Below are 22,864 nucleotides of genomic sequence, written 5' to 3' on the forward strand. Positions count from 1 at the left end.
TTACTGAAAAAAAAAACTACTTTTAACTCACACAAATATTCCATTAAATAATAAAAACCTCATTTATAAAGTAAGCATTCTTTATGTAACTAAGATTTCAAAATGTAATAAATGATATAGTAAATAATGTTTATTTATTACAACAAAAGAAATTTCTTAACTTTTATGGAAAAATCCATGTCTCAATACAGGTAAATAGTTTGCTTGACACATTTGCCAACTTGCCTCGAAAATGAAAGCCCTGGTGGCATTGAAAGTGATAAAAGAGTTTGCTTATTTATTTTGCAAATTGCAGGGATTAAGTATAATGGAAATTAACCATCCTACTCCTCTGCTAGCTTATCAACTGTATTGGCAATGTCTAGTATCAATGTATAATGGTCGGTGATGGTTCACTAGTCAGCTTCACACATGCAAACCATAAAAAACATTAATATAATAAAAATGCAGTGAATGTGCAAGTATTAGTAATCATTATAACCAATAACTAGTTATGACACAACAATCAGTACAGATATATAGAAAAGAAGGGTGAACAACCCAGTTGTAAGCCACTTATGGTTACCATAGTGACCATAATCTATATATATAAAAGAAAGTCGTGTTAGTTACACAATTTATAACCCAAGAACGGCTGAATCGATTTGACTGAAAATTGGTGGGCAGGTAGCTTAGAACCAGGAAAAGGACATAGGATAATTTTTACCCCGTTCTCTTTTTTTTTTATTCCGCGCGGACGGAGTCGCGGGTATAAGCTAGTTATATATAACACATACATGTATGTACAAGCTGTCACCCTGATACCCTTCACAAGGAATTAATTAAAAAGAACCTTAATTAGTAACTTGTGTGTTCTTCCAGACTATGTTCTACATATATGCCAAATTTCATTGAGATTTGTTGAGCCATTTTGGAAATACCTTGTAACAAACATCCATCCATCCATCCAAACATTCGCACTTATAATAGCAAGATTGATTGATAAGATTGAAGATGCATTCTCATACATGTATAGACAGTAAAGTTTTCTTTTTGTTTCTTTTGTTGAAGTGTCATAAACACAGTGAGATTTGAATAGGAAATGATTGAAATATGTTTGACGATTGTAAATAAATTATAATTGAATAAAACACATATTGCTCTCATGATCCTCAGTTTCAGGCAGTGATGGTAAAATTATTTCATTGTCAATATATCTTATAGTGTAAATTATGTTTTACTCCATTTTGGCGTTCTCTTTAATTAACTTATTCACTAGCAATCTCTAATTTCTCTATCTCCATAACTATGTCATTTTTCTTTGACAATTTTTCTTTTTGATCCTTATCTGGAGTTTTCAACATTCCAGACTTTATTTTTTCTTCAAGCATTTCAATTTCTCTCAATTTCTTTCTTAGATTCTTTAATCTCTTTGCTGGGTCCGAACTTGGTGTGGAGTTATTTGAGGAAGGTGTTGGAGTACTAAATTTAGGTTCTATTATTTCACATTTAGATAACTTGTCTGCTGCTTCTTCTACTCCTATGATAAAAAAAATACTTTGAAAAAGTTATAATACTTGCTTAAAAACATCTGAAGTTATTTTAATAAGCCTGGACAAATATTTATGTAGTAAATAAACATCAATTAAACATGTATAACATTATAGGAATATTTCAACTGAGGTTAATCCCCAAATGATTTTAAAATAAGCACTATCTATTTATGGTTTACTCAATTAAAATTGATGACCTGTAAATCACATCAGCTCACAGTTTGCATGTGTGAAACAGATCAGTGAACCAGCTTGCAGATCAGTTCTATTTGTACCTGCATAGAGTTATAATTGATCCCTGTGACTTGCCATCTGGCTTACGACTCCTTGGCTCACATAGTAATACATCAGATTGAGCCATGAGCTGCCAATTTAGTGAGTTACAGCTCAATGATTCAAGTCTATGTGACCTACCTCAACTTTTGAATCAGTTCAGAGCTGATCTGCCCACATCTGTCACTATGTAATTAGATTTCTAGTTTCTGTGATATTCTAAAGTATTTTATCACCAAGTCTTAATTATTTCATCAATAATGTTACACTACCAGTTTTGGCACTATCTTTTTTAATTTAAGAATATTTGAAACAATACAGACCTGACTTCTTTTTCTTCTTCTTCTTTTCTACATTTATTATCATACCAGGTATGGGTTGTATTGTACCTCCTTGTCCTTTCTTTTTCTGAGCTTGGGCCACAATTTCTGGTGTTAGACCTACAGGTAATCCTGTGTTTTGACGAGCCTTGAATTGTTTGCCCTTGCTTTCGTATAACGGAACTTCTTCCTGGGGGACATAACCTTCTCTTATCCTCCGAGGTTTGCGCCAAGTACCGTCGGGACGTTGTGACGCTGGTATAAACTTACAACCTGCTCGAAATCACATTATTTTGCTTAAATACGGTTTGTAAAGGAATAAGCTTACTATATGATGTCAAGCATAAAGCAAAGCGAAAATTAAACGAAGGTCTTGAGTGAAGTTTTACTACCAATGCAAACTTTTAAGTATCTATTACATTAAAAATGATTCATTGAGATTGTTATGTAGTCGCTTGTAATTTTGTACTACTATTTGCAAACATGTTTATAGGATCATAATAAAAAAAAGGATATCAGGATAAACAAAACTTACCATCGGCATCATGCTCATATCCTGTAGTAGCCATCCTAGCTCCAAGATTGCAAATTTGCAACCCCAAATCTCATAAATCCGTCATTAAGTTTATACAGGAATTATCGTTCCTGCACTTTTTTCGCATGCAACTATTTTGATATTTTGATTTTGACGTTTGAACATTTTTTTTTTTACTAAAGACAAATTTGTATTACAGATAAAATATCTCGGTTTATTGGCGACAATAACTTTTAAATAATTAAGTCGTTGCCTAAATTAATTTAATTAAAAGGTACAATGCTTGTTTCAAATCATCTGCAAGAAATAAAAAAGGATTACCAAATAAATGTTTATTATAAATAGTCCTTTCCTCAAAAGTTGTGCGATGACTTATTTTAGTCCACAAAAACATCACTCTTTCTCTAAATTTATGCTTTTTTAATCTACTATCCACATTTGAAATCTGTCAAAAATGATAATTTTGACATCATTTGTATTTTAATTTTAAACTATTAACAAATTATCGATTTTGATAAAATTATACACTTTATTCACAAAAATAGTACTTACGATATTAAGTAACATTAAAAAGATAATCACAGCAGTATGTCAAAACGTATTAGATTACTTGCTATGAAGAACAAATCAAAAACAAGTAATGGAAAAGATAGCGATGAAAACAAAAGTAAGTAAATGTTTATTTGTATATGTTTAATTTGCATATGTTTAAAAAATACAATGCAATTCCTTAAAACACACAGGTGTTCTTTCATGGAAGGTAATGAAGGCTTTAAAATATGACTTTTTGGATGGAAATCCAATTTAAAAAAACTGTTGACTACAAAATGCTTTTTCTTTTAGTTTAGTTATTTTATTTTTTTAGAAGAGGTATTTACAGCACGGGGTCGTCTTAAAGGTGCCTTGATGGAGGTTCTTGGAGATGAATCTGATGGTTCAACAGGTAGTCCTGTTAAGCGAAGAAGGTAATGTATTAAATACTTGTAAACTCAATTGGTATTTCTAAAAATTGTCTTTTAAGAATAAAATGTACTTACAGGCAAAGTAGCTATGAACAACAGAGAGATTATTCATCAGAAGATGATGAGAAACCAAAGAGGAAACAGTCTCCGGTGCGTCAGTCTTATGTGTTGAAACTTTTTGACAGGAGTGTTGACTTGTCACAGTTCAGTGAAGACTCTCCACTGTATCCTATCTGTAGAGCATGGATTGCAAATCAACCAAAGGCGGATTATAGTGAATTTGGGTAATTTTTTTTATTATATAAATAAGTTAGACATTAACAAGTATCTAATGTTTATAACATTTCACCATTGTTTAGAGACTAACTACTATTGTTATTTTTTCAGAAAAAGAATTCCAGAACCAGATCTATTAGAAGATAGTGTAGAGCTACCAGGACCCGAGGGACCTCCCGTGTCCAGAATACCAGATCTTACACCAGAACAGAAGCTGTGCGACAAAAACAAAATCAATTTAAACTATGTAAGTATTGAAACTGAATACTTTGAACTGAATCAATTATTATCATTTGATGTTTTTTACCAAATTATCAAAAAATAACTTTAATTCTAAAGATAACTTATTAATTTGTATATTTTGTTTTAGCGTGAAGCTCCACCACCGAGTAGGGAGAAACTTCTAGAGGAATACTCAAGGCGCTGGAATGGAATACGACTGGCGTGGCTTGCTCAGGGTGCTAAAGTAGAGGCACGGTATGCTGAGACACAGCGTGTACTCAATAACATTAATGTCAAGTGAGTCCCATGTACCATTAAATTAATTAACAATTCTTATGTAGGCAAAAATATTCTGTCAAGTTTTTTTAATGTAATATTTTATTTGTTTCAGTGCCCTATAATGTGTATTATATATATTGCTTGTAAGGAATATTAAAAAGCTGCAGAATACAAGCACACAAATAACAGGAGAGTTATAAGTACATTATAAAATCTAACTTATAATATTATAAATGCGAAAGTTTGGATCGATGTTTTATAGAAGGTATCTCCAGAACGGCTCAATGGTTCTTGATGAAATTAGGAAGCTATTATTTAGGCTAATAATCAAGTTATATTTAATTCCGCGCAGAAGGAATTGTGGGCTGCTGTGACTTAAATTTCAATGCAAATATTGACACATATTGTTGTTTTTTCAAATAGAATAAAAAAGATAACACTACATTATTACAAGTGTCACAAAAGTGGAATTCTATGGTACATTAATTCAGTACACAACAGTTTTTTTTTTTTATAATTATAGGTTTATCAGTAAAATAAGACAAAAATTTATTGACTATTGATTGTAAAGCCTGGCTGGAAAAATATTTGCTAGATATATTTCTTGTCACATTGTAAACTTTAAGTGTAATCTTTTTTTATAAAATGAAGGTAACAATTAATATTGTATCTGTAATGTTGTGTCACAGGGTTGGTCTAAAAGTACACTTAAAGCAAAAAAAAAGGTATTGGCATGAAATGTGTTGGTATAAAAAAATAAATTGATTGAATGAGTTTTGTAACCAATTTATGTATCTAGCTGATTTTTATAGTTTATTTTTTAATTAACCTTTAAATGTTGGTAACATTGTTTGGGGCTTCATCTAAATGTTGTCAATGTTTTATTTTTCTAGTCAGGTTAATTAATTTTTAATCAGTTGTTTTTTTAATAACAATAATAATCCTTAAAAATCTTATATTTCGAGTATTTACAATTAAAACTTTTTTACGATCATTGTGTAAAATTTTAATTATTGTATATATTTATGATTTTTTAAATAAAAAAATATTTTATGCTAGAATAAAATCGAATATGATTATTGTGAATTAACGCATTTCTTGAAATAAATAATTTATTTATAAAACTTGGTTTTATTTGAAAAAGAAAATCATATTCTAAAATTCCTTCCTTTATTTTAAATATTGAAAAAAAAAAGAAAGGCATTAAAATTTAATCAATTTATTTAAAAAAAAAAGATTATGCATTTTTCCGTTTTTTCTTTTTTTCCATCTTGTCTTCGGCTTGTGGACATTGAGATTGCTTGTGACCCTTCTCATTACATTTATAGCAAGACTGAAACAAGTTTCAAAAACATTTGTCTTTTATCCAATTTGGAGCGAAAAAAAGTTACAATAATGTACATGATGGTAAAAACTTCTTACCTGTGATTCTACCACAGTTCCACATTCGTGTTTAACATGGCAACATCGCCCACAAGTTTTGCAATGCTCGTACGTTGGTTTGACACAACGTCTACAGATGTTACAGTGCTTGTATGTTGTACCATCTTTACTGGTGCACTCCTTGCATTTATTACAATGTGCATTGGTCACTGACACCCAGTATTTACATTTATCACAATGCTTGTAGTTACTATCGTTAGATAGGTCAATAGTAATGAATGGTAGGTTTGTGAAGAAACGTACAGGGGAGCCTACTTTCCGACCTCCTTTTTGGAATTTCTTATGGTTTTGATATTCCACCTGAAAAGATATGATGGGGGTATAAAAAAGAAATTATAAATTAACAGTGTATTTACGTAAAACAAGTGGTTTCAAAGATTTTAGTATACAATAAATTCAACATACACACCTGGTAATCATGCATCTTGATTTCCGGTGCAATATTTCGTATGTAAGGTTCAGAGAAATAGGGGAAGGCCCAAATAACTGGCAATAAACCTTCCCCTTCACAAACCTTTCTATAACTTGCAGATAAATCTTTGATGGTCTGAACTAATGGCTCAACTCTGCCACCAAACGGAGGGTCTATCACAATGCAGAGCCCTTTATCCCTGTAAATGCATATGGTATCACTACAGGGAAGGTACTTTTAACAACAAGAAATGAATCTTACCAATATTATACAAACAATCGGATGTATGAATCTCCAATCATTTGCAGAAGGTATCTCCGAAACCTCTGCATAGACTTTGATAAAATTTGGTATAAATGTTGAACAAAGTGTGAAAGACAATTTAGGCTACCCATTATCTCAGAAATATGATTTCTGTGGGATACATTTGATTCTATGCAATGGTTCAACACGTCTTATTGAAATATAGCACTGATATAGTACATAGTCTCAAGCAATACATAATACTTTTTGCCCGTTTTTTATATTCTGCCCAGAAAAAGTTGCGGTGAAAAGTTAGTATTATGTACATTTTTGTTAGAATGAATTACTCTTACAAAAATTGATATGTTGATAATTTTATGTAAGCTTTTATTACATACTAGCTTTTACCCGCGACTCCGTCCGCACGGAATAAAAAAAAAATAGAAAACGGGGTAAAAATTATCCTATGTCCGTTTCCTGGTTCTAAGCTACCTGCCCACCAATTTTCAGTCAAATCGATTCAGCCGTTCTTGAGCTATAAATGGTGTAACTAACACGACTTTCTTTTATATATATAGATTACACAAGAAAAAAATGCTTTAAGAAATAAGAAAACTATTAAAAAATGCATAATGAAAAACTTACTTGGAACTTTTGAAGAACTTCTTCAAGATTTTCTCATCTTCATTACCATTAAACAAATAATCATTAAACATGTTGTACCAAAGGAACTTATTAGGTGGGTTGAAGAGATGGTGGCGGGTATCATAGTCAAGGAGTAAAGAATCAAAGTCAGGATGCGCTTTTGCAGCTTCATGTATAGAAGGGGTGCCCACACATAGTATATTTCTGAAAGTAATTTTTACAAAATTATAATCTAGGTTTAGAATACATGATAATTTGCTAGAAACAGTGTTAAAATTACCTCCATATGTTAAATAATAAGATCTGTTTCAGTGTGACAGTATTAAATGAAGGAAATTTGTGTGGAATGTAGGTTTATTTTATACTTGTAAAAAGGGACAAGGTGGTTTTATCAAATTGTTATAGGCTAGGGCATATTTATAACATGTCACAAATATTCAAACAATAATGTATAAGACTTTAGTATGAAGTACCTGATGTTATTGTTTTTCAATATCCCTAGTACTGTACTAACTGCTTTCTTAGAAAACAAGTACTGTGCTTCCCTCTGATCGTTTTCAAGTGGTGGCAGCCATGTTGTAGGATTCGCAAGTTGCTCATCCGTTAATGACATGATGACTTTATGATCTTTCAAATGTTTCTTGCTCTGTGCCACGATGTAAAGTTCTTTACAAGTGTCACAATATGCTCTGCTTGTTGCATGCTTCAATTTGATCTATAAAAAAGGTAAATTATTTGAAATCACATCGGACTTAGAAATTGTCAGAGTTAAAGCTGAATTGTTTTCTAACCTCATTGAAATTTTTCCACGCAGTCGCTTTATCAAGTTTTGGAATCAAATTGTAGTATTTCTCATTCAGTTTGCGAACGTTCTCTTTTTTCCAATCATCTTCGTCAATGTGCACAGTACAGTCTTGTTTCTTGCGACATAATGAACAAGAGAAAAAGCGGCCTTTTTCTGATGAAAACAACAAAGTTGGTCCATGAAGACAGAGCGGGTGGTTGGTTACATCTTCTGCTATAACCTCTACGGGAGTAGACTTTTGTTGCTTAAAGTCTTTAACTTGACTATCTAATTTCCTTTTCCTCGCCATAACGCTATATTTATTATAATAATTATTTTATTTAATCAACCGAATTCTTAAATGAGAATTGTGCACGTGAACTTGACAAATGTTGGTTGGTGATGACATTGACAGTTGGTTTTACTGGGTTGCCAGCTTTTGGTTTTACACTTCTGAAATTGAACATCAATTTACACGCTTACTCAAAAAATATAATTACGTGTTTTTAGCGCCTCTATTAAAAAACTCTTTAAATAAATTAGTGGTTTTTAGCAAGGAAGTTCGAAAAATTTCATATTGAAAGTGGAAAAAATCGATGGCTAAACCTGTAAAGTAGGTAAGAATTGGCAACTTCAAGATTTTACCCGGTGTGAAAAAAAATTGACATTCGGCAAATCGGTTGGTTTGATTCTTTTTGGCATTTTATGATTTGAAATAAACTTATTTTAGAAAGTAATATAATAAGTCCGTAAAAATGAATGGCTTAGTGAAAACAGCGCAGAGAGTTATGCAAAACTATGTAAAAAATGCCAGCATAACGTGTGCCTTGGTGTCCCGAAGTCAAGCACCTGTGAAACGTGACTTCACAAGAGGGATATGGCACATGAGCTGTTCCAGTCGTTTGGGAGGTTCTACTGCTACCAATATATTGCACAATCACTCCAATACTTGCAGTTGCGGTTGTGGGCTGAAGGCGTTACACACAAAAGGTATTTTAACGAATTCAAATTTTTAGGTTATGTGATTACACCATACTTAGTTCATATAAATATCGAGATCACACTTAAAGGGAGAACTGATCTTTGATTGAATACTTGTATTTCTACCAGTCTAACACCTTTCCTTTTTAACACAGACCAAGAAACGTCGCAAGCAAAACGTAAAGCCCTTGGTAAGTTCCTGACCTAATCCTGATCCTATTTGAATCCTATGTATGTATTCCTTTGTAGTGATTTGATATGTGTTTTGTGGTAAAGTTGTTAGTTTAAGTCAAATGCTATGTATCTTGTGACATCCCTGTATACTATATATTGGGTAATTTCATATAATTACTCATACTTAGGTGACAGGGTATAATAATTAATATTTCATCCAGAGATAAGAAATTATTCTTGTTTCTGCATAAGGATATTAAACATTAGTATTAATAATAATTGCTAAATTATTCAGTTATTTATTTTAACTGTTGAAATGGTAAAGGTTATGGATTTTAGATCAATTAGGTTTTGGTTTATAATTCAAAGGCAGAGACTTGAAGTTTAATAATTTTTAAAAGTAATAGTATAAAAATATTGTAGGAGTACACTTTTTTTTTATTAGTTGTGAAGACTAGCTATTAGATTACAGTATGAATTTTTGAGCTGGAACCACTTTGGCCTAAATTCAAATGTCACTGAAAATATATTTTTTTAATACCTCAGGTGAAAGAGAATTAGTTGAGTTCCTGACTGAGGAGATTGTGGCGGAACGTAAAGCGCAGAAGCTGAAGACACTACCAACAGAAGTAGAAGGCTTCCAGGTCAAGGGAGATGGTGCTGAAGTTGTCCTGACTAAACAACTCAAAGACGAAATGTAAGTAAACATCATTGTAGAACTCATTTTGATGTTCCGGCATTTTTATGAGTTTGTAATGCTTATTTTTCTTAGTTTTTAAACAATTATCCACATCAAAGTTGGGAACAAGGGTATCAAAACTGATCCAACTTGAGAAAAAGATGCTATCATCTTGTCACATTGGGGCCATTGCTGTGTGAAAATTTGTCCAAAAATTTAATTTATTACAACTTACAACTATTTTATAATCGTTCAGTACTTTACAAAAATATTTTTTTCTATGTATATTTCAGTGTAAAAATCACATTCAATGTGAACCACACTGTTGACTCTGAGGACTTTGGAGAAGGGGAGGTGCAAACTGAGAAGCAGGAGTTCACAGAGATGCGCTCCAAGCCTCAATTTGAAGTTGATCTAGTTCGAGGGGACACCACCTTAGGATTCACATGCTCATTCCTACAAGATCCCCCAGCGGCTGGTGATGAATACAGTGAGTATCATAAGTGGGATGAATTCTTATATAAATTTACTAGCTGTCGCCCGCGACTCCGTCCGCGCGCAGTTAAAAAAAATGAAAAATAGATGTTGGCCGATTCTCAGACCTACTGAATATGCTCACAAAATTTCATGAGAATCGGTCAAGCCGTTTCGGAGGAGTACGGTGACGAAAACTGTGACACGAGAATTTTATATATTAGATTTATACTTTTTTCCAATGCTTCACCCTTCCATTTTGTTAAATGGTGATGTGGTTGAAAGATATTATGTTAGGTTTGTAGATGCCTATTTACTCTTGAAGGTTTCTGTTATACTTATTAGATATTAGAGTCATTATTTGATTGTTACATAAAATGACACCATAATTCCAGATGACATCTTTGGCATTGATGAGGTGACACTGTACAAGGGGGAGTGGTCGGAGAAGGTATATGCTGTTGCTGGAGATGTACTTGATGGGGTTTGTATATAAATAAATATTTATATAATACATAACATACACACATTTTATTTTTATGTAAAAAAATAGTGCTATTATCTCTATATTGTCTCTTTTAAATCTATATGTATAAAAGAAAGTTGTGTTAGTTACACTATTTATAACTCAAGATCGGTCAAACTGATTTAGCTGAAAATTTATGGGGAGGAAGCGTAGAACTAGGAGACGGACATAGGAACTTTTTTACCTTGTGTGCATTTTTTTATTCCGCGCGGACGGAGTCGCGGGTAAAAGCTAGTTTTTAATAAATAAACTATGAAAAGACTTCAATTCAGTAAATTAAGTATATTACATGCCACTTGAGTTGATATTTTAGTAGCCATGTGCCAATTTAAATAAATGGGTACTATAGTTAGTTATTTTTACCCATAGATGTTAGAGCTGCTTAGCTCATTACTGAATTAACATGGTTTTATCACTTCTAGGACGTGAGTTCGGTTCTGGACCCGAAATTTTCTAAAGTCGCATTTTCATGCCCCATTTATTACGCCACACTTGAATCTATATTACATGTAGTTGTCAGGTGCCAAAAATGGGGTAAATAGAATTCATTGATGTGAAGCTGAGCTTTGTGTGTATAAGGCTCATTCATTGACATGGGACATTTTTTTTAAGTTCTATTACAACAATTTTTTTAATTTTGATATCTTATATATATAAAAGAAAGTCGTGTTAGTTACACTATTTATAACTCAAGAACGGCTGAATCGATTTGACTGAAAATTGATGGGGAGGTAGCTCAGAACTAGGAGACGGACATAGGAACTTTTTTATTTTGTGTGCATTTTTTTTATTCCGCGCGGACGGAGTCGCGGGTAAAAGCTAGTTTATACTAAAAGAATATTTTCTTAAATGTGACCATTATTTTTCTTTTTGTAACCAAAGTATTATTCCACTTAGAAAAAAATAATTTACAAACACAATTTTTAATTTAACTTTAGTGAAAATCAATTTATATTAACACCCAATACAAATCAAAAATTTAACCATAAAAATTCAAAAATCTTACTTTTTTGATAATTTTTAATCAATTTATAATTTTTTTCAGTATCTATACGACCTGCTGATGAACTTACTAGAAGAAAAAGGTGTTAGCAATGAGTTTGTACAAAAGCTGTCTGACTTCAGCACTGCGTATGAACACTCGGCTTACATCGCTATGCTCGAGGGCATCTCCCAATTCACTATCGGCAAGAAGTAGACTACACTAAAGAGATGCATGTCTATGGTGATGTGACACACTTTGGTGATATGGAACAAGTGTTCAATTTATTTTAACACTTGAAAGAGTGATTCCGTACTACTCGGGTAAAGAAATTGAAAAATTTTGCTTGTAAAATTTCACTTCATTATTACTTTCCGCATTTTGTTATCAATATTACATTGATATCCAACTCTGTTTTCATTAAAATTTCTTCAAGGGAGTGTTTGTTTTTTTTTATTTGATTCTTTGTTGTGACAGATAAAATATTTTGCGAGTTAATTTTGCATTTATAATGTTAGTATGTATTTTTGTACAGGGTTATTTACTTGCCTACATTTCTACTTGTTTTTTTTATCACCAAAGTGTTGACTTATAAGGTTGAATTAAGTTGTACGGAAGAAAGATGTTAAGTTCATAGGATGGCTAGCTTTAAATAAATAATTACACAATTTGTGTTTGTCTGAAATGTTTAGTTAGTTATTTTTAATTAGTTCTGAATAAATATTATTATAGTACAAAATTGTGTTTGATATTATGTTAATCCTTCAAATATCCTTTTATTTAACTTCGAAAAAGTTTGAAAAATCAAAAAACACTTTGGTGTAACAAAAATATATGTTGTGTTTTTCAAAGCAGTTTGTCGTATCTATTTTGAGAAAACCTACAACAAACTAAGGCTGAAAAAAATATTTGAATCCTGGCTCGCCTAGATATTTAAAAAGTCTAATACATGATTAACCCACACGCATATTTATGCTACAGATAATTTTTTTGCTGTTGATTAGATTTCACGAAAAAATATGCGTGTGGGATGATAGTCATCGTCTTTTCAAAGATAGGTATCTTATCAACAGCAGAAAAATATCTGAAGAAAAAAATATACGTTTGGGATGATCGTGTATTATTCTTTAGCAATAGTACTCTACTAATCTTGGGGGCCCAAGGTCATCGGCGAAGGACGCAGTGACCTTCTCCCGGATACCTTCAAGCCCTGCTACATCTAAAATTATGTTTTGCACAGTGACTAAGCAAAGTGAAGAGACGCCAAGATATTTGAAAAGACTTTTACACGATTACCTTTCCTCTAATACACATTACGTGAACGTTGTTTTTCTTTGGCGAGTAGTTTTTTTTTTCTCTTTTTAAAATAAGGTGGCAAACGGCCACCTGATTCGCCGAAATAGCGAAGCGACCACTGTCCATAGACATCTGCAATTGCAGATGCGTTGTCTACCTTTAATCGACGTAGGAAGGTACGAACGAAAGATAATATTTCCCTTTCCTATGCGTCCTGCCCTTCGTCAGATCCACTGCCACTTCCCATCCTTTCTTTATTTGAAAAGCGTCTTTCTCTAATATGTAAAAAACGTTCTACAACTTTCAAATGAGAGCGAAGACAACCGTTTTTCTAAAAACCGAGCAGATTTTTAATCAAAAAACTTTTGCAAACTCAAAATGCACCAAGGTAAATATGGATGTTACCCCTAGTAATAAAATAGCATTGGCACATGGATCCTTTAAACCTAAAATTAGAACATGATGTATATAAGTCAACATCTGCATGAGTGATATTTAATCCCTGAGATAGCGCTTTGCAAATAAGTTATTATCAAGATATTCGCTGATATAAAAACGCGAAAAGGTGTCATTTTGCCATTTCGCTCAAAGTTTCGCGCGCCGTCACAGTCAGCTGACGTCTTGCCCCAACACCCATAATCAGCTGTTTATTTAAAGCGCCAACATGTTAACATACATTTATCTCTTTTGCGCTCATTTAGTTTTATATTTCATCACATGATCCTTATGTCGTGGCAGAAAAGGCCACTAATTGTTTTTATAAACAATTCCGAAGCTAATACAACCAATAGAAACTAAGAGTCGATCTCGCTAACCAATAGGATCGCAGGAACTGACGTGAACTTCGTACAAATCTTGCGATCCATTCTATAGAATCGAACGAAATGAAGCGACTTTTATTTTATCTCGCCAAAATGGCGGACGCGTCGTTCGCGGTGCGCGGAATGAAAACACCCGATAATCTTTATGATTTGTGTTTAACAAATTTAGTGAACTATTTGCAGAAATTTAAGTGCGATCGAAATGATTTGCGTTTGCTGCCGGACAGTGTCCTCATGGATATTTATTACAAGGTAAGTTTCATTACCTTATCTACAAAACAGTAGTTAACCAGTCGAAAATTTATCGTTGAATATTTGTGTAATATTATCTCTAAATAGCCTCTTATCAGTTGCTCACGATCAATATCAGCTTATGATTGTGTGTATGATTGATATTGAGTGTGATGGTTCATGGTCATGCGGTGTACAGGGTTGATAGGCACTGTGGATCACTTTCACTGTTTTCAAATGTCGTGAGCTGCCATTCCTCATTCGGGAACACGTTCTTTGTTACGAAACTAAAATCATATGCATTTAAAACTGATATTGTGCACGCATATGGACGTTATTTCATTTACCATAGACAAAAATGTATATTTTTTAAACTACACACGTAGACATAAGCTGGTGCAAAATAGATTATTGATCCAATATGGTGCTCATTTTCGTATTAATTTTGCTTCATCTTTATTAACCTCCAGTCGATTGTTCTTACACCACTTACACTCTCAACATACTGCAATATATATATAATTAATTAACGTTGTCATTTTTACGATTGCCTAATATTTGAAACTGTTACATCTTTTACTATATTATGTGACCTAAGTGCATGTGCAAGTAGGGCTTTTTATAATTGTTACAATCAGTCACCTTTCCAAGATTCGTCTTCCATCTGACATTTAACAGACGTGGCTTCTTACTTTGACTCATAGCTTTTCAGCCTGCAGACAATTATAACAATAAATGAGGACATGAAATTTTGCCATCTTCCTTTATCCCTTAACTAGTTTTGTATCTTAATATTTACACAAATTATGTTGTAATATTTGTTTTTTTTAAGAAAGTACATATTTTTTATCAATATCTTTATCACTTGTTGCACAAGTTTTAAATTTTGTGTTAACATGTAAAATTATATCTGTGTAAAAAAACATAAAAACATAAGTGACATGGTTACTACCTATGCCGTAAGAGTTACGAATTAAGAAATAGGTACTGCTCAATATCTCTCTAATATATTGGGTTTAAAAATAAGTATATTAATAATCGATTTAACATAATTAATATTCTCTTTATAATTAACTAGATATATAACTCGTTATGTACGTTTAAAAACTTGTATATTGCACATAACATTTTTATGTAACATCGCTTATGTTAAATAACGACTACGTATTTATTTCCTAGTTTAAAACTAAGGTGTCTATATCGAAAAGACGTAGGTATAACTTCATTATTAAAGCTAGAAATATTTCCTGTTTACCATTAGAAATGCGAGAAAAATGAACCATAGAATCCGGAAAATCGAAATATGTAATATTAAATACGATAGAGTTATAAAATTAACTATATAGATATAATGTTTGCATGTTATGTTAGATAAGCGTTAAATTTCGACAAATACAAATATACTTTGTGTACATTAATAATATCTTAATTATATTTGAGAATAATGGTACTTATCTCTCGTCGTTAGCTTCACATAAATTGTATTTGAACCCGGCGACACCATAGGCAAATGTGTAAATAAAAAAAAATCATTTCGTATTCTATCACTTCTCTTATGTATATAGATTATGCATCTATCTTATACATCGACGCTGGAAAGCGTAAACGCTGTAACCCCGAAAGTATGATCTTTCAGGAGAGCCAAAAAATGATAACTCGTGAGCTGATACGCCTACAAGCATGCGGTATTTAGCAATGTTGTGTAGTTTGTACTAACATATAATAAAATCATTATCGTTTGATAATATTTGAAATTATTAACGTGTGAAAAACATATTCGCGATTTCAAGGGTTACAGCGTTTATGCTTTCCAGCGTCGATATATATATAAAAGAAAGTCGTGTTAGTAACACTATTTATAACTCAAGATCGGTCGAACTTATTTAGCTGAAAATTGATGGGGAGTTAGCTTAGAACTAGGAGACGGACATAGGAACTTTTTTTTATCTTGTGTGCATTTTTTTTATTCCGCGCGGACGGAGTCGCGTGTAAAAGCTAGTTTATTATAATTTTGGACTCGATGTCGGCTCATAAAACCAGGCTCATAAAACCTCATGCTTTTTACCCAACTGACTTGGGCAAGAGGGTCTGTAACTATGTAAGTTCTGTCTCTCTTCCGTTCTGTCTAATCTTCCCCGGATTGTCAGTTGACAGTCGGTTGTTTTTTTCTTGTTGTAATTGTAACAAATGGTGTTTGAATTCAGTGAAAAGAAGTATGTCTCCGAGTTTACCGTTAATACTCAACAGTGACTGTTGGGTCAAGGTCGACTCCTCAATGTGCGCTCACTGAGCATCTAACGGCTTTTTGATACGTGAATTAACCGCGTACCGGATAACTGTACGCTCACATGATGCTTCTCTTGAAACTATTTAGTTACATTATTTTTTTTGCACGTGACTTCGTTCTCGCAAAATTAAAATAAAAGGGTGAAAAATATCTCACATAATTCTCGAGACTATGTTCTATTTCTATCCTAAATTTAAATAAGGTGTATAGAACGGTTGCGGGGTTATCGAGTAAATATGTAAATTAAAACTTATCCTACGGAAATTTCCTGAATTATAGATAATCTATGTGTTCCTCCAGATTGTTTTCTATATGTCCCAAATTTCATAGTGATCCGTTTCGCCGATCTCGATATAATAAACATCCATCCAACTATATATCTAAACATTCGCATTTATAATATTAGTAAGATCTACTTAACCAATCGAAAGTTAATCCAATATATTATGTATATATCTTATTTCGATCGAATCATAACAGATTTCACAATTGTCTCGTTTCGCCCTTGTGTAAGAATGATCGAGTCCACAGACTGGTTTGTTATTGCTCTCTAAAGTCATCTTTCGTGTCGAGGCGAGTGATATTTTGCAAACAAAAGAAAGTCTCACCAATGTCACGTGATAAGATGTGGGGGCTACGTTGGGGTCAAGGCACATGTTTTATTTGTTTTGTGGCAAACAGTCGTTTTAATAATGAATAATAATATAAAATTAATAATATAAATGACAACGTAGCTAAAACTACCATTTATCAGGGAAAACAGCATTGAATATCCGTCAAAACAATCTAATTTAAAATTTATGTCATCGTCTCCAGAACAGCTAAACAGATGTTCCTTAAATTTAGCATTGATGCAGGACATAGTCTGGAAGAACACATAGGCTACTAATTTTTTTTTTATTTACGGACAGAGTCGCGGGCAAAAGCAATAATCGATAAAACATAAATATCATGATAGTTCCTTTCAAGTGAGACCCACGTATCCTTGTCATTTTGGACACAAGAATGTCACAAGTGCAGAAAGAAAAAGTACACAAAGATTCATGTGTGGTGGTACGAGCAGCATATTTGAACAAAATCACAATGAGAAGATTACGGTTGTTACAAGTCGGTCAATTGACATTGCTTACCCTTGCGCTCGAACTTAACATGCACCGGACTTCGCTAACGAAAGTGTGCTCAAGCGCATTCTGATGCACCTCGCCTCTTTGCTAGTTTTTCAACGTTGGTAGCAATTAAACCTATACGGGAAATATATCGCCAACTAGTATATAAGATGTTAAAGAATAAAACGATTAATTAAAAATCCATAGGACCTATTTAGCACATTTCTGGATAATCAATTGACTATTATTTTTATTACTTTCTAATTACAATTCATTAAATGATTCTGTGCTTGTACTTTCAACGTGTAGTCGTTTTTCATAACGATTCCCTCGTATGCAATAACTTAGTGGCCACAGAAGAGAGAGGAGCGCTTCTGAAGGTCCGATTGCGTAGGTTTTAAAGCGAAAGTATTCGAACAGATTTTGATGCACGCATAAGCTTTTGAAAATATTAAGCGTAGACAGAGAAAGTGATTGTTTTCTGCCAATCATCGCATCGAACATTCTAGACTCCAATTTTTATTATTGCCAAAAAATAGCAAAATGAAGTTTTTGTTGTTAGTTTCGAATAAGTGAAAAATAGATAGGGCATTACTTGTTAAATTATTTCATAGTGTGTAACTTTCCTTGTTACTTAAGATATCTGATCGCTTCTAATATTAACAATGATAATTTAGTACTTCAATGTGTAGCCTATGTAGCTCTCATCTATATATTAGGTCCTTACATATGAAATTGGCGTTTTGTATGGGAGGAACAAAAAGTCGAATATTTTTTTATATAATATATTTAATTAATCAAAGTATGAACCATTATTTTCTATGCACTTTTGCAATCTCATAGGTAGTTCATTGATCCCTTTACTAAAAAAACCAGTCGGACGGGAATCAATAAAATCTTTGAAGGCGATTTGGACTGCCCCATCGGAGTTGAATTTTTTCCCTTGCAAGAAGTTATCCAAATTTCGAAAAAAATGGTAATCTGTTGGAGCAAGGTCCGGGGAGTACGGAGGATGTCTTAGACTTTCCAATTGAAGCTCTTCTAATTTAGTAGCCGTCTGTTGCGCAGTGTGTGGTCTAGCGTTGTCGTGAAGCAGCAGTGGCGTGGAGCGATTGACCAGCCTAGGTTGTTTAGCCGCTAGCTTTTCCATCATGGTTTGCAATTGCTGACAATAGACATCAGCCGTAATAGTCTGGCCAGATTTGAGAAAACTGTAATGAACAATACCGGCACTAGTCCACCAAACGCTTACAAGTAACTTTTTTGGGGTTAATTTTCGCTTGGGGCAGGATTTGGCTGGCTGGCCAGGATCCAACCATTGCGCTGAGCGCTTCCGATTATCGTAAAGAACCCATTTTTCATCACAGGTAATGATTCGGTTTAAAATACCTTCATTATTGTGCCGGTTTAGTAATGTAACGCAACAGTCGACGCGCGTTTGCCGGTTTGCTTCAGTCAATTCGTGAGGTACCCACCTTTCAAGCTTTTTAATCTTCCCAATTCGCTTCAAGTGAATTAAAACAGTTTTATCACTAACATCGCAGCCTGCAGCTAACTCGGACGTGGTTTGCGATGGATCCGCTTCCACAATAGCCTTCAACTCTTCATTATCAACTTGAGTCTCAGGCCGTCCACGGGGCTTGTTCTGCAGATCGAAATTTCCAGAACGAAAACGTTGGAACCAAAAACGAACTGTGTTTTCTTTTGCAACACGACCGCCATACACATCATTCACCCTTCGAGTCGTTTCCGCAGCACTAGTGCCACGGCGGAACTCGTACTCGTAAATAATGCGATATTTTAAGTTTTCCATTTTGTAAAATGAGTGACGCAAACAGAAAAAAACAGAAGAAAAAAAACAAATGAATGACGGTCATCGAACCACAAATACATGAGTCTATAGCTGTACAAATTTGAATTTGGAATTCCTTACCAAAGAGGAGAAATTCGTGATTAAAGTGGCCACTACGAAAAACGCCAATTTCATATGTAAGGACCTAATATATAAAAGAAAGTCGTGTTAGTTACACTATTTATAACTCAAGATCGGTCGAACTGATTTAGCTGAAAATTGATGGGGAGGTAGCTTAGAACTAGGAAACGGACATAGGAACTTTTTTATCTTGTGTGCATTTTTTTTTATTCCGCGCGGACGGAGTCGCGGGTAAAAGCTAGTTTTTAATAATTATAAAATATATTTTCATGGTATGATTCAAATAAATATCCCACTAACAAAACAGTTGCGGTGAGTGCGCAGTAACGGTCTTGCGGTCACCTACTCAACATCGTACTGTACCTACCGCGAATTAGTCGGTTAGTGATGTCCAAGCTAGTCGGGGAGTTGTAGAAATACTACATGGGCGTAACCCACAGAAAAGAATTTCAACTGTAATGAGATCTCCTACGAGTCGTAACTCCTTTAGGATGGTTTATGAGTATACCAGTTTAGCAATCCTTAAATCCTCACAAAAGATTACGCTATACGTCCTTTAATCTTTTTATTTGTGACTACTTCCTATGTTCCTATACACACCTAATATACAATGAACAAGCGTTAAATCACTGATTAGCAAAAATAACAAACAATTAAAATTGTCTTATGTGCTTTGTCTTGTATGCGTAAGCCTCATTTACATAACTTTTATTTTTTTGCAGTGAATATATTATGATAAGTAAAGCACATAATCCTATATAATACATAAGCCCAGATTCCTCGGTGTGACAAGTAATTAAAATGTGATTATGATAGCGGCAACACCAAATAATCCGTGGCAGGGTGTAGTGACGTCACCACCACGCCTCTATCACGCCGCACCACATTGGGTGTGATGTTATACAGCACCTTATCATCTTATCACAATTAATACAGATGTATGATACACGCCCCCGACACATGCCACAGGAAGCTCGCGGTATAGAGGGTGTTGTTTTACATCGACATATTAAAAAATGGTGAACAAAGGTAATTAGAAATTCATCTAGACAGTAGAGTAGGGATTACAATAAGCTCTAAGGGTAATGGATAAAACTTGCGGAAGTAATTGTTATACGGGTCAAAGAAAGTTAACGTGTAAGGAGTTAGTAGTAATTTGAAGATATTTTTTTTTATGTGATGATAAACATTGGGTTTCCCCATTAACACTACTTTGGAGATGAGCATATCTGAAAATACTAAGAATAAATAAAAAAAAAAATTCTTTATTTATTTTATAGTTTTCCTATTGCAAGAAAGAGATAGTCTTATATGGAAGCACTTCTAAAAGATTCTTATTACATTATTGACTAATTCGATATCAGAGTGATTTTCTTTAATCTAGAACAAAATACGCAATACCAGAATTATTAATCAGTCAGAAACGTTACCTAGGCCTAGGTGTCTTTATAATACCATTGTAGAATGTTTTTACTGAAATAAAGACAAGACAAACTGATTCTGTATTCAAATATTTTGTAGCGAAATTCACGCGTCCATTGCAAAAAAAAATTAAAAGTACCGTAGTTTTGTGACCACCACGTTGTTTTGTTCATGTTATTGGATAATTTAAGGAGAAAAAGAAATCGCGCCATACCGGTACTTGGACGTTGCTTTCGCCGTCTGCAACCGTTATAACGAGTTGACTTTTGTTTTCCTTGTTTCATAACTGCAGAGCTTTAGCAAAACTCGATAATGTTGTAAAGAGGCTATATTTCTTTTAATAAGTTAACACTTTAGTGCCAACGGCTCGGCCAGTTCAGTCTAATACTTTACAATCTTTGAGGCATTGAACGTGTTAAACGATAAAGGACTATATGTAGAATATTGATTGCTTTAGATATATTAGTAGACTATGATGATTCCATCAGATGTTTATTGTTTTACTAGTAGACTAAGTCGGCGCGAATATTAGCTTTTTATTAACACATAGGCTACTAATTAATTTTATCATAAGTGGGAATTGTTTTTAATTCTTTGACTGTACATCGTGTTATACGATCTATATCTCGAGAGTCTCGAGAGCTGGACATCAGGCGTCCTTTACCGTTAGACTGTACCGTTGTGGGACCGATTAGCGTTTTTAGGTGAAGGCGACCCGCAGCTTTAACATTTTGTAACAATCACTGCTATTCCCTTAACTTAAGATTTATATTCCCTTGATGGATGAAAGTAAAATGTTTATAATGACTGCCATAACAAGGAAATTGCTTACTTATTGTTTGTCTGATGCTGACAAGGAAACGTAAGGAAAAAGTAAGACAAAGACGAACTCATTATCATCTCCCTGTCTTTATACCACGCATTTAGGGTCGGCGGACTGTTATTTTATGAACCTTGATGCTATTGCTTAATTTATAAAGCCTGTCCTTTTCTTGTCGCCAAACTAAATAACTAAAGCTAAGTGTACTATGACTAAGACGAACTATGGCATCGAAAGGTTAGTTAAATTCAAAGCGGGAAAGATGATTATCATTTCTTATGTTCCTTCTGAGTTGGAAGAAAGTTTATTTTTTTAAACATTTTATTGCGTTATCAGCTCATATTGTTTGACTAGAGATATCATTTTAAATCTCTTGCGAAGATAATCTAAATATGTACTTATGTAAAAGTTAAAATATTTTTATTAGAACTTATTGACTATGTAAACAAACTAGCTATTAACCATTGTATACATGGTGTCTAATATTCCAGTAAGTATCAAGTAAATTAAATTTTTGTGTGCATTTAAGAACAAAGTCAGCTCACACAAGTGTTCACCGAGAGGACACTGACAGGTTTATTAGTTTTGCTGTAGATAGCTAGTAGTTAGACCAACTTGGTCTGTGGGATTTAAAATTAATACTGTGGTAGCTTATGCGTCTTTCCAGAATGCTATCGATCTCTGGACCAAATTTTACCTTGATCCTTACAACTGTTGTAGTATAAACATTCATTCATCCAAACTTTCGCCCTTTGTAATGTTAGTAATCAAAGGAACGGCACGCGAATATCATATACACTTCGGGGGTTTGTATGTGGTCCTCTTATGTTTTGAGGTCACGCGTTGAACACTAATTCTGTTCGTCATAAACACAATGCCAGCCTGCGGCTTCTATGTAGTGAAAGTGAGTGAAAGTGACGGCGAGCGGCAGACAGTTGATGTGCTGGCTCAGCTGCGCCGGATGGGTTGCCGCGTCCGATGAGGTTAACGGAACCCCAATAACGGACAAATATGCGAACTATTCACATATATTGTTTTATAACGATGAATTAATACAGTCAACTTGCTTTGAGAAAAGTCCGAATAATTAATATGTGAATGTAAGGGGTAAGTAGAATGTGCTCTTGCGTCAGTGATTCTTGCACTAAGGTCGGTGTGTCTAATCTAGACGGCTACGTAACCTGTCTGACCTGCCAGTATCAGCAG

At 33.6% G+C, this 22,864-nt stretch overlaps 5 protein-coding genes across 5 annotated transcripts in view; 3 read left to right on the forward strand and 2 right to left on the reverse strand.

The window, feature by feature from the left end:
- Positions 1 to 1,084: 1,084 nt before the first annotated feature.
- LOC106719313 (partner of Y14 and mago) lies at positions 1,085 to 2,829 on the reverse strand. Its single transcript, XM_014513626.2, has 3 exons — positions 2,661 to 2,829; positions 2,129 to 2,398; positions 1,085 to 1,519 (listed from the first exon to the last, which is right to left on the reverse strand). The coding sequence occupies exons 1-3, from the start codon at positions 2,692 to 2,694 to the stop codon at positions 1,248 to 1,250; spliced, it is 576 nt and encodes a 191-aa protein (XP_014369112.1). The 5' UTR covers positions 2,695 to 2,829; the 3' UTR covers positions 1,085 to 1,247.
- A 306-nt stretch (positions 2,830 to 3,135) lies between these two features.
- LOC106719321 (protein lin-37 homolog) lies at positions 3,136 to 4,662 on the forward strand. The gene is made up of 6 exons (XM_014513635.2): positions 3,136 to 3,327; positions 3,526 to 3,625; positions 3,700 to 3,906; positions 4,010 to 4,145; positions 4,269 to 4,417; positions 4,512 to 4,662. The coding sequence occupies exons 1-6, from the start codon at positions 3,249 to 3,251 to the stop codon at positions 4,519 to 4,521; spliced, it is 681 nt and encodes a 226-aa protein (XP_014369121.2). The 5' UTR covers positions 3,136 to 3,248; the 3' UTR covers positions 4,522 to 4,662.
- Positions 4,663 to 5,636: 974 nt separating this feature from the next.
- Positions 5,637 to 8,321, reverse strand: LOC106719310 (rRNA N6-adenosine-methyltransferase ZCCHC4). Its single transcript, XM_014513622.2, has 6 exons — positions 7,934 to 8,321; positions 7,616 to 7,857; positions 7,143 to 7,346; positions 6,252 to 6,453; positions 5,822 to 6,142; positions 5,637 to 5,732 (listed from the first exon to the last, which is right to left on the reverse strand). The coding sequence occupies exons 1-6, from the start codon at positions 8,234 to 8,236 to the stop codon at positions 5,637 to 5,639; spliced, it is 1,368 nt and encodes a 455-aa protein (XP_014369108.2). The 5' UTR covers positions 8,237 to 8,321.
- Positions 8,322 to 8,577: 256 nt separating this feature from the next.
- On the forward strand, positions 8,578 to 12,013 carry LOC106719308 (complement component 1 Q subcomponent-binding protein, mitochondrial). Its single transcript, XM_014513619.2, has 5 exons — positions 8,578 to 8,916; positions 9,628 to 9,778; positions 10,054 to 10,250; positions 10,630 to 10,718; positions 11,806 to 12,013. The coding sequence occupies exons 1-5, from the start codon at positions 8,682 to 8,684 to the stop codon at positions 11,956 to 11,958; spliced, it is 825 nt and encodes a 274-aa protein (XP_014369105.1). The 5' UTR covers positions 8,578 to 8,681; the 3' UTR covers positions 11,959 to 12,013.
- A 1,621-nt stretch (positions 12,014 to 13,634) lies between these two features.
- Positions 13,635 to 22,864, forward strand: part of LOC106719300 (amyloid protein-binding protein 2) — a 39,901-nt gene continuing 30,671 nt past the window's right edge. Inside the window, exon 1 of the mRNA XM_045680466.1 lies at positions 13,635 to 14,111. Within this exon, the coding sequence (XP_045536422.1) occupies positions 13,923 to 14,111 (189 nt within the window). The 5' untranslated portion in view covers positions 13,635 to 13,922. The remainder of the gene's footprint in view (positions 14,112 to 22,864) is intronic.

The sequence above is a fragment of the Papilio machaon genome, chromosome 13, assembly GCF_912999745.1.
Source record: "Papilio machaon chromosome 13, ilPapMach1.1, whole genome shotgun sequence".
NCBI lineage: Eukaryota > Metazoa > Arthropoda > Insecta > Lepidoptera > Papilionidae > Papilio > Papilio machaon.